The 12482-nt window shown below is 42.6% G+C and overlaps 1 protein-coding gene across 1 annotated transcript in view; it reads left to right on the top strand.

The window, feature by feature from the left end:
* The first annotated feature begins 456 nt into the window (after positions 1–456).
* The window catches only part of LOC112263928 (proline-rich extensin-like protein EPR1), a 39456-nt gene continuing 27430 nt past the window's right edge, over positions 457–12482 (top strand). Inside the window, exon 1 of the mRNA XM_042331161.1 lies at positions 457–750. Within this exon, the coding sequence (XP_042187095.1) occupies positions 457–750 (294 nt within the window). The remainder of the gene's footprint in view (positions 751–12482) is intronic.

The raw sequence follows: 12482 nt of genomic DNA, 5'->3' as shown, positions 1-12482 counted from the left end.
TGTTATCCATAGTCCTTTTTTGACAGCGGATCATGGATTGGGTGGTGGAAAACAACAGGCAGCGACATTATTTCTCTGCGCTGTCTGTGGTATGCAGCTATTAACATTGTGCTTTTCCAATGCAACAAAGTTGCAAAGCAAGTGGAATGCATACATTTGAAGTATTTCGCCGTTTTACACCTGCTTATGTAAAGAACGCGTCGACCTTATAGTATCGGATCGCTTCAAATACGTGAGGATTTGCGTTCCTTCTTCCTCGCCTGCATGGAATATTTTAACATTTGTTTATTGTATTCGGGTGGAATATTCAAGGTCATTCCGTGAATCTTATTATATATATGTATTATTTATACATGCGTATCTCCTCGTGATAGCATAATAGTATCTTATTTCGCACAGGGAATCCGCTTTACGTTAGGCGCTCTAGAGTGATTTTGTCATTGCAACATTTTTAAAATGGATGGAAAATTGAAGCAGAGCCGGAGATCCCGTTCCAAACGTGAGAGGGTACGGAGACGGGAGGCAGTGGGCAGGGATGCCCGCAGTCCAAACCCTTCATCTGGTTCAGATAGGGAGCAAAGTCCTGGGAGGGATCTCGCCTCCCAGAATGGTAAAAAGATTCCACACTCCACACCTTCTTCCAGAGCCTCACGTCCCCCTCGTCGAAAGAGACGAGAATCCAGTTCTCAAGAAGAGGATATCATTGATGGATTTGCCATTGCCAGTTTCGTCAGCCTGGACTGTCTGGAGGTAAAGGGATTGGCTTATAATTACACATGTCAAACACGTCAGAATTTGCATAAGAGCATAAGTTTTCAGATTGACTAATGAGGTGCTATTCATGACATGCTCTGTCATAATGGTTTGTTTGACTGCATATAAACATGTGCTGTTTTCTCTGCGTGTTGAGGAGGGGAATGAATTGTAGATCTTTGGCTTGTCCTTGTAGTTATGCCTTTTGTTGTTCTATGCAACATGGGTCTGCATCCCCTTTAGATTTCTTACTCTTTACTACACAATTTCCATATATTTTTTTTGCCTCTATAACCATATGCCCATATGGAGTGTGCATATTCATTGGATGTTCCAACATGTGCAATGTGTCTTTGATTATGTGTTTGTATTTGCTTTGAAGGTGATTAAACCTCAGGTGAAGTTGAAGTCTACAAATGAGATTGTGAATTTGATACAAGTAACCACTGTCCTTAGATCTCATTATGATCTATTCTAATAACATGAAACATAGATTTAGCCAGTGGTAACTTGTGGAATAGACACCGGCTGGAATGCGGTTTTAACCAATCAGCATTCAGGATTAGACCCACCCGTTGTATAATTGAATAACGTGAAACATCTTTCCAAGTACAGTTGAAGTCTTCTACGTTGACATTTGTATTAGTAATACCTGTGTACATACTTACATAGTATAATAATTCCTTAGCCTGTTAGTGGCTGACTGTGGCTGCAAAGGTCAGGAACTAAACCCATAGACACCTGCTACTACTCTACTCAGTTGAGTGTAAGCAACACAGTCAGTTGTAATTGCTGCTTGTTCCCCACAGAGACAATACCACCAGCATGGTACAATAGACTGCATTACATAGCTTGACCTATTGGCTTATTACTAGATTTGAGTGGATACATAAGTGTGAAATATTGTCCATGATATGTTCTTTTTTGTTGTGGACATAAATGTCCAAAGGTGTGTTCACTCACTGGGAGCTTGTCATCGATTTGTCACCTCCCCTCTGTTAACAAGGTTAACCTGTCAGGGTCCTCAGTAATTACATTGCTCTTCCGTTAACTTAGGCCTTCCATGCCACTTACTAGAGTTTTATGTGAATGAAGATAGTGTCTAAGAGGAGGGGCAGAAGGTGAAGTGCATGGAACTGTGTAGGAGAGGGTGATGGAGAGAGGCCTGGTGTGTGTGTGTGTGTGTGTGTGTGTGTGTGTGTGTGTGTGTGTGTGTGTGTGTGTGTGTGCATTATATGCTCTGATGCGAAAGGTATGTGTACGCGTGCCTCCGGTGCTCGCTGCTTATGGCAGTCTGACAGGTGCTGACTATGAAAGGCCTCTGGGAAGTCTGAGCGAAGTGCTTCTCAGATAGGATCGGATCCCACCAGGAGAGCAGTGCATAGGCTGTCTGTAGGGTCGCTTCCTTCAGTGACATCTACAAGTGAATGAATGCTGTACTCAGCCAGACTGCGAATCAGGGTAGGCCATCATTGTAAATTATAATTTGTTCTTAACTGACTTGCCTAGTTAAATAAAGGTTGAATATATATATATATATATATATATTTATTTATATGTATTATTTATATATATACTTAATCGGGCATGATAAAGCTTTCATAAATCAATTCAATTAAAATGTTTGGAAATGGAGTAAAACGGTTCTCTAAACAGTAGTTGTCAGATTTGCATGAAAATGGGCTGATGGTAGTTAGTTATACTTTGTATAGAGCTAAGTGTGGGTTGGACACACATCTGGAAAGCCTATGTGATAGGGCCAAGCAGGAATGTTAAATGCTAATTTCCTATCAATTATCCAACGGACACGGCACCATTAGCCATTCAATAACACGCGGACCTATTGCATCATTCTCTAATAAACACAGTACAGTTGAAAGAGTGTTCTCAACCTCGTATAATTCACTGATGGTCAATACAGGACTTCCTGTTCATGACAGGCCAGTCAGTGAGACTGATTAGATTGGGCACTTTCACAGTATATTGAGATCAACCTCACATTTTCTCTGGGTTCATTGAACCTCTACAGCTTGCTGCTCAACAGTACTGTACACATTGTTTATGTGAACATGAGTGTTTTGCTTTCACGTTAAACATGTTTCAGTAGTGGGTAATATTGCAGCCTTGGATTGAAAGAATAACGCTGCCTGCTGCCCTTGGAGCTTATGTTGTGTGTAATGTATGTTGCAACCTGCTCTGCTCCCACAGCCTAGTTCATTATGGTACAAACCAATCCACGACATTGGCCACGTTTAATTATCATTTGTTTATTTGTTTTGAGTCCACATTTCACCCGGAAAGCCACTTACCCGTGTAAATGAACCGTACGAACAAGACATGCCTACTTTGTCAAACAGGGCTATGCTATAGTGACTGGACATGTCAGTGAGGAGATGAGGCATGTAGAATGAAAAGCCCTCTCTCAAATGCCTATTAAGACAATTATACAATACTGTTAATTAAAGCCCCTCAAAAGTCCCCCGTGGGTAATGTACTAACAGAAACAACAAGAAAATATTGCAATTATCCACCTTCCATAATAGAAATGAGATGTGATATTTCCCTCCTCTCTTTGTGTGACGTTGATACTAGAGTGGCAAATCCCCCTCTCTAATCCACACAGAGTTCATCCTTATGTTTATCTGTTTAGGCTTGACTTTTTCCTCTCTAACCGTCAGCAGTCAGCAGTCATCTGTAATGGGTGGGATCTTGACCTGTTTATTGTCACATTAACACAGATTGTGTGTTAACATGTGTTATTACACTGTCTTACATTATATCCCTTAAAATAGTATATTATTCTCTCTTGTCATAAACAATCAGCCAGTAGCCTACTGCTTCCTCTTATGATTCGAACACACCGACGGCGTCATTGCATTTTGGTACACCAGAAGTACATTCATTTCCAATGAAACGCTGAGTTTGCTGTGCAGCATTGTGTTGCAGAGGCAGTTGCAGTGCTTACGGTGTGGTGCAGATGTTGGATTTATTGAACGTATGCGTTAAACTATGTGTAGACGGCTTGACAGAAATGGTAGCAGAAATGGTAGCAGAAATGGTAGCAGAAATGGTAGCAGAAGGTGAATTTTACTGTAGGTAAATGTAACTTTTGTTGCACACATATCCAGATGATGCTGCATACTATTTTGCCCATTGACACTGTCGGTGTGTTCGAAGCGTTATAGCAGGTGTAAATGAAGCTGAATCTGTAACAATTCAGCAGTGTGTTGGATGAACAAACCGTACAAGCCGGACATCAACAGTATAGTATTTGGTCTAGAGACTTGTAACTTGTTCAGTGTTGGGATGTTGCTAAAAGCTGTAGTTAGTTATAACAACTCAACACTTGTGTTGAACTACAAGCCATAAAGCAACATTATAAACTGGGTGGTTCGATCCCTGAATGCTGATTGGCTGACAGCCGTGGTATATCAGACTGTATATGACAGGTATGACAAAACATTTATTTTTGCTGCTCTAATTACGTTGGTAATAGAAATAAGGTACCTCTGGGGTTTGTGCTATATGGCCAATATACCATGGCTAAGGGCTGTGTCCAGGCACTCCACGTTGCGTCGTGCGTAATAACAGCCATTAAATGTGCCTTATTGCCTAAGTATACCATTTGGTCTCTGGATCCAGAGGCCTGTTAAACTGTTTTGTATGGTCATCATGTTGCAATACCGCTCAGTGTTTTCGTTACTCTGATAGTGATGGCTGTAGTGCATCATACTGTATGCTGCCAGCCGGTGACAAACAACAACTCCCCTTTTAATTAACAGGCAGGCCCCCGGAGGCGTCGGTGCTCAGAGCCTGACACGTCCCATGAAGAAATGCTTCTTAAGGCCCATGGGACCCATCTCTCCCGTGGTGGAGAGAGAGTAAGAGAGATAAACATTTTGGCTGTGCTGTGTGTGTGTGTGTGTGTGTGTGTACTGTCATGCTCGATAGTGGGGAGATAGCATTCTTTTGGCTGTGCTGCTGAGGCTGTGTGCCCAATATATTGACATATGATCTAAATATCCTCCCTAGGAAGAGCTTTTTCTCTCCAGAGGGTGTGTGGGGCGGAGGTTACATACAGCCCTTATGGTCCCCCTGCGGATCACTCTTCATTGTCCGTTATGAGAAGTAATGAATAGCTTGGTTTCTGTAACTGTTACTGTAGTAGATGTGGTGTGTGCTGCTGTTTTTTGTTTCCCTCTTCATTTGGCCGTTGTTTCCCTATGAGAGGTATTGAACAGTCTGGCTAATGTCAATGTCAGTGTTCTAGATGTGTTGTGCTGCTGGGATGTATCTTCCTCCTTTCTCTCTCGGTCTGCTTTGTGTGGCGAGTGGCAGGATGCAATTATCAAGTGATTAAGATGTTGTCTTGAAGCCTGGTGAGAAGGATTAGACTTCTGACTGGTTAAAGTTGCCTGTTCATCCACTGACTGCCTTGCCTTCTGTTTATGGGATTTCTTGAGTCTGACCAGGCTCTGCTTTGCTCTCTGCTCTTTCACTCATAATCAATGAAACAGCGTTGAATAAAAAAGGTAGTTATTGAAATAATACGTGTCTCCCTGTTTGCCACCCCTGCAATTTAGGATCACATATTGTGGCATTTGGCTGCAGAAAATGTTAAATGACTGGCTGGCAATGAGGCCTGAGAAAGATTTACAATACAAATAATGAAACATAAGTAGAAAGAACACTAAGTGCCTCATTAAGTGTGTTTTCCTTTTGGCCTCGTCCACTCATTGACTGAGAGAGCAGTAGAACAGGCAGTGAATGGCTTGCTTGTTCATACTTGTACAGTTACATCAACATCTCTCAAGTGAATCCCTTTAAAAATGTGCTTGTATGCAAAAATTATGCATTTTCCAGGGACTTGTGCCCATCAAGTTCAACTGGTCTATTGGTTAGCTTTGCTGAATAGGGCCTTAACGAAATCCCCCTCAAATCATCTCCCTGAGCTCACAACACAAGACTTAGTCTAATGCTCGCTTTCAGAATGTAGTAGTAAATACAGAGGCAGTTTGACATTTTATTTACCATTGGCACATTCAGTGCAGTGAAGTAGAGAGGACCCAATAATAGTCAATGTTTTGCTAATGCATACTGTCACCATGCTACCTAGACTGTCTTGCAGGTCAACCAAACATCCACTACTTCTTACAACATATTAGTATCGACATGATCTAGTGATCACCAACATCATACCTGATTATGTACGCCTATATGAGTGAGCGGAGAACGATAAAGGAGTGTTTATTTCGCTATCATCAACGTCCACTTAGTTTTTGTCTTGCCATGACATCATGAACGGTGAACCTGTTATTTTGATTGGGTGAAAATGAAAGCAGATCGGCCTCTAGTCTTTCTCATGATTTCAGCTTTTGAGCATTTATTCTGAGAGATGCCGTGACTGGCTATAGCTCCATAGAGGGTCTCAGAGCATGTTTTCTTTATAAATGACTAGCTGTGAAAGCAATTAGTGTAACAGTTGTCAACATGCTCCTTGCTACAAATGTGAGATAGGAACATTAGCTCTGAGGGGAATAGTGTTTCTGGTTGGAGTGATACTAACAATAATCACTGCAGAGCTCTATTCCCAGCCTGAAATAAGATATTGAGACGGCTGCTACTTGCCAGTGCTGCTGGCTCACTTGGTCTCCCTCCATGGATCAGCCTCTTTCTGCCTCCCTTGGTTTCCCTCCGTGGATCAGCCTCTTTCTGCCTCCCTTGGTTTCCCTCCGTGGATCAGCCTCTTTCTGCCTCCCTTGGTCTCCCTCCATGGATCAGCCTATTTCTGCCTCCCTTGGTCACCCTCCGTGGATCAGCCTCTTTCTGCCTCCCTTGGTCTCCCTCCATGGATCAGCCTCTTTCTGCCTCCCTTGGTCTCCCTCCGTGGATCAGCCTCTTTCTGCCTCCCTTGGTCTCCCTCCATGGATCAGCCTATTTCTGCCTCCCTCGGTAACCCTCCGTGGATCAGCCTCTTTCTGCCTCCCTTGGTCTCCCTCCGTTGATCAGCCTCTTTCTCTCTTCCTTGGTCTCCCTCCGTGGATCAGCCTCTTTCTGCCTCCCTTGGTCACCCTCCGTGGATCAGCCTCTTTCTGCCTCCCTTGGTCTCCCTCCGTGGATCAGCCTCTTTCTGCCTCCCTTGGTCTCCCTCAATGGATCAGCCTCTTTCTGCCTCCCTTGGTCTCCCTCCGTGGATCAGCCTTTTTCTGCCTCCCTTGGTCTCCCTCTGTGGATCAGCCTCTTTCTGCAATTCAGAAGTCAATGACGGGCCTCAGCTGCCGATCATATCTCGGAAGATTTCTTCAGCGGAGACAGACAGAGCTGTCTGTCTGTTAAATGTGAGCTTTCATGTGAGAAGAAATCCAAATAAGGACTTGGACTGTTGTTGTTTGAGTTTTGGCAGCAGACTAATAAGCAGTAGCTGGCCAAGATCATAGAGTTTAGATAAGAGTTGGTTACGCAACGCTAGGGGATCGCTCTCTCATTTACATTTCTACTTTTACCGCTCATTCATTGTCAGCTGCAGTATTTTCTCATGTGGAAGCAAAGCGCTTGTTCCACTCCTTGAGTAATGGGTATATACACTGAGTATACAAAGCATGTCCATGACATAGACTAACCAGGTGAATCCAGGTGAAAGCTATGATCCTTTATTAAGGTCTCTTGTTAAATCCACTTCAATCAGTTTAGATGAAGGGGAGGAGACAGGTTAAAGAAGGATTTAAGGAGGTGCAACTCAATATTAGGAAGGTGGTCCTAATGTTTGGTATACTCTGTGTATATCCAGTTGAAGTCAGAAGTTTACATACACCATAGCCAAATATATTTAAACTCAGTTTTTCACAATTCCTGACATTTAATCCTAATAACAATTAGGTCAGTTAGGATCACCACTTTATTTCAAGAATGTGAAATGTCAGAATAATAGTAGAGAGAATGATTTATTTCAGCTTTTATTTCTTTCATCACATTCCCAGTGGGTCAGAGGTTTACATACACTCAATTACTATTTGGTAGCATTGCCTTGAAATTGTTTAACTTGGTTCAAATGTTTCGGGTAGCCTTCCACAAGCTTCCCACAATAAGTTGGGGGAATTTTGACCCATTCCTCCTGACAGAGCTGGTGTAACTGAGTCAGGTTTGTAGGCCTCCTTGCTCGCACAAACCTTTTCAGTTCTTTCCACACATGTTCTATAGGATTGAGGTCAGGGCTTTGTTATGGCCACTCCAATACCTTGTCTGTGTTATCCTTAAGCCATTTTGCCACAACTTTGTAAGTATGCTTGGGGTCATTGTCCATTTGGAAGACCCATTTGTGACCAAGCTTTCTATTTTGTGACGTGCACCAGGCCCTCCTGCAGCAAAGCGCCCCCACAACATGATGCTGCCACCCCCGTGCTTCACGGTTTGGATGGTGTTCTTCGGCTTGCATGCCTCCCCCATTTTCCTCCAAACATAACGATGGTCATTATGGCCAAACAGTTCTATTTTTGTTTCATCAGACTAGAGGACATTTCTCCAAAAAGTACGATCTTTGTCCCCATGTGCAGTTGCAAACCGTAGTCTGGCTTTTTAATGGTGGTTTTGGAGCAGTGGCTTCTTCCTTGTTGAGCAGCCTGTCAGGTTATGTCGATATGGGACTCGTTTTACTGTGGATATAGATACTTTTGTACCTGTTTCCTCCAGCATCTTCACAGGGTCCTTTGCTGTTGTTCTGGGATTGATTTGAACTTTCCACACCAAAGTACGTTCATCTCTAGGAGACCAAACGCGTCTCCTTCCTGAGTGGGGTGATGGCTGCGTGGTCCCATGGTGTTTATACTTGCGTACTATTGTTTGTATAGATGAACGTCGTCCCTTCAGGCATTTGTAAATTGCTCCCAAGGATGAACCAGACTTGTGGAGGTCTACAATTCTTTTTCTGAGGTCTTGGCTGATTTCTATTGATTTTCCCATGATGTCAAGCAAAGATGCACTGAGTTTGAAGGTAGGCCTTGAAAAACATCCACAGGTACACCTCCAATTGACTCAACTGATGTCAATTAGCCTATCAGAAGCTTCTAAAGCCATGACATCATTTTCTGTAATTTTCCAAGCTGTTTAAAGGCACAGTCAACTTAGTGTATGTAAACTTCTGACCCACTGGAAGTGTGATACAGTAAATCATATGTGAAATAATCTGCCTGTAAACAATTGTTGGAAAAATTACTTGTGTCATTCACAAAGCAGATGTCCTAACAGACTTGCCAAAACTATAGTTTGTTAACAAGAAATATGTGGAGTGGTTGAAGAACGAGTTTTAATGACTCCAACCTAAGTGTATGTAAACTTCCGACTTCAACTGTAGATATACTATGCATTTAAATCAAGCAGTTCCTGAATTCAATGATAAACTGACTGCGTCTGTAGAAACACTACGGAAGTGTCCTTGATATATTCAATCTTAAACAATATTTTGTGTGAAGATAAATACATATGTGAGATATGTAGGTAGTACATTATGGACTTCTGCAACCAGTTTGTCAGGAACAGTGAGATATCTAACACATATGACTCATTTTGGCAGAAATACCTTGTTATTGGGTATCTCTCTCTCACTCTCTCTCTCTCTCAACGTCTGCATTATGGGGGTTATATACACATCTATGTGTTCGCTCCTTTCAGACAGACCACTTTGTTACATTTTACAAAACGAGGACACACACACACACACACACACACAGAAAGCCAACAGGAGCACTCTCTTTACACAAGGCGTGGAATGGGACCACAATTACACACACAAACTCTGGCACACACACAAACACAGTGCAATGAAAATCTTCAAGTCAATATGGATGAAAAGGCATGCTGGTGAGAGAGAGGGAGACTACAAATAATATCACAGAACTCTCTCCCACAAACCCTGTTTGCATTTGGTATTGCCTTGATCTTCTTACCCAACTGTTCTCTGTGTGTTGGTGAAAAGATCACTGCTGTAGAATAAAACAGACAGTGCTGAGGAACAGTTAACACTAGAAAAGCCTGGCCTCAAGGGACTCCCCTTTGCGCCAATGACCGTAATAAATACATTTTGAGTATGGTATTGCAAAATAATTATTTGGTTGTTTATATGAAGGTCTTAGGCAACATTATAATACAAAATAAAATGCATTTCAAAGAACACAATAGCGTCATTAGTTTATGTAACAGTAGGCTATATGTAGCATACAAACGAAAAGTCACAGAAACACCACAATTCAAGTGTGAAAAAATCCATTACATAAACACCATCACAAAGATCATTCATTATTCATTTGTTAAGGGCATATCTTGAGAAACATTATGAATTTAAGATGATTTCATTTCAATAGAACAAAATGGCATATTCGTCGCCAGACCCACTGGCTCCAGGTCATCTACAAGTCCATGCTAGGTAAAGCTCCGCCTTATCTCAGTTCACTGGTCACGATGGCAACACCCATCCGTAGCACGCGCTCTAGCAGGTGTATCTCACTGATCATCCCTAAAGCCAACACCAACACATTTGGCCGCCTTTCGTTCCAGTACTCTGCTGCCTGTGACTGGAACGAATTGCAAAAATCGCTGAAGTTGGAGACTTTTATCTCCCTCACCAACTTCAAACATCAGCTATCTGAGCAGCTAACCGATCGCTGCTGCTGTACATAGTCTATTGGTAAATAGCCCACCCATTTTCACCTACCTCATCCCCATACTGTTTTTATTTATTTACTTTTCTGCTCTTTTGCACACCAATATCTCTACCTGTACATGACCATCTGATCATTTATCACTCCAGTGTTAATCTGCAAAATTGTAATTATTCGCCTACCTCCTCATGCCTTTTGCACACATTGTATATAGACTCCCACCTTTGTTTTCTACTGTGTTATTGACTTGTTAATTGTTTATTCCATGTGTAACTCTGTGTTGTCTGCTCACACTGCTATGCTTTATCTTGGCCAGGTCGCAGTTGCAAATGAGAACTTGTTCTCAACTAGCCTACCTGGTTAAATAAAGGTGAAATAAAATAAAATAAATAAAAATATTTTGAGTTCAAATATAGAGTATTACTGTGCTTTGAGTGTTGCATATGAGGGGCAGTAGGGAAACAATGACATGTCTTAATTTCTTATAACACAAATTCTGTTTGTGATATTACTATTTAACATGACAGTGAGTTATATATACTTATTTAGGAAAAGTCAAGTCTGAGGGGGACATGACTTTAAAAATGCCAGAGTAATAAAATAAGTTTGTTTTGAGTCAACATGACACTCTCGGCTCTCCTAGTGTTAAAGGCTGTTCTATTGCCTCTTACCAGAACATCAACCATGATTTATGTTCATGGCCCAACGGTTCTTAATGTTGAATTGCCACCGTTCGCCAACATCCAGCTGGTGACCCCTAACACACACGGGCCACCCACAGCTTTTAACAGTTCACCAGCACAACAGTTCACCAGTGTTTGGTTCTTTACAAAAATACATATTGCCTACTGCCCTCCTGTTCTGTCTATCCTGTCTGTCTGTCCATCTGTGTCTGTCTGTCTGTCTGTCAAGGAGTTACGTATTACTAGGCTCCATGAGAGGATGAGAAAGAAAGAGAGAGAGAACAGAGAGAGAGAGAACAGAGAGAGAACAGAGAGAGAACTGAGAGAGAACAGAGATTGAGAGAAAAGAGAGAGAACAGAGAGAGAGTAAACAGAGGGAGAACAGAGAGGGAGAACAGAGAGGGAGAACAGAGAGAGAACAGAGGGAGAACAGAGAGAGAGAACAGAAATAGAACAGAGAGAGAGTGAACAGAGAGGGAGAACAGAGAGGGAGAACAGAGAGAGAGAGAACAGAAAGAGAACAGAGAGAGAGAACTGAGAGAGAACAGAGAGAGAGAGAACAGAGAGAGAGGGAGAACAGAGAGGGAGAACAGAGAGAGAGAGAACAGAAAGAGAACAGAGAGAGAGAACTGAGAGAGAACAGAGAGAGAGAGAACAGAGAGAGAGGGAGAACAGAGAGGGAGAACAGAGAGAGAGAGAACAGAGAGAGAGAACAAGAGAGAGAGAGAGTGAACAGAGAGGGAGAACAGAGAGAGAGAACACCGAGACTGAACAGAGAGAGCGTGAACAGAGAGAGAGAACACCGAGACTGAACAGAGAGAGTGTGAACAGAGAGAGCGTGAACAGAGAGAGAGAACACCGAGACTGAACAGAGAGAGCGTGAACAGAGAGTGTGAACAGAGAGAGAGAACAGAGAGAGCGTGAACAGAGAGCGTGAACAGAGAGAGAGAACAGAGAGAGCGTGAACAGAGAGAGTGTGAACAGAGAGAGAGAACAGAGAGAGCGTGAACAGAGAGCGTGAACAGAGAGAGAGAACAGAGAGAGCGTGAACAGAGAGAGTGTGAACAGAGAGAGAGAACAGAGAGAGCGTGAACAGAGAGAGCGTGAACAGAGAGAGCGTGAACAGAGAGAGTGAGAACAGAGAGAGCGTGAACAGAGAGAGTGTGAACAGAGAGAGCGTGAACAGAGAGCGCGAGAACAGAGAGAGATAACAGAGAGAGCGTGAACAGAGAGAGCGTGAACAGAGAGAGAACAGAGAGAGTGAGAACAGAGAGAGCGTGAACAGAGAGAGAACAGAGAGAGTGAGAACAGAGAGAGAACAGAGAGAGTGAGAACAGAGAGAGCGTGAACAGAGAGAGAACAGAGAGAGTGAGAACAGAGAGAGAACAGAGAGAGT

Source organism: Oncorhynchus tshawytscha, linkage group LG12 (genome assembly GCF_018296145.1).
Source record: "Oncorhynchus tshawytscha isolate Ot180627B linkage group LG12, Otsh_v2.0, whole genome shotgun sequence".
In the NCBI taxonomy this organism is placed as follows: domain Eukaryota; kingdom Metazoa; phylum Chordata; class Actinopteri; order Salmoniformes; family Salmonidae; genus Oncorhynchus; species Oncorhynchus tshawytscha.
This window is presented reverse-complemented; position numbering and strand designations above follow the sequence as displayed.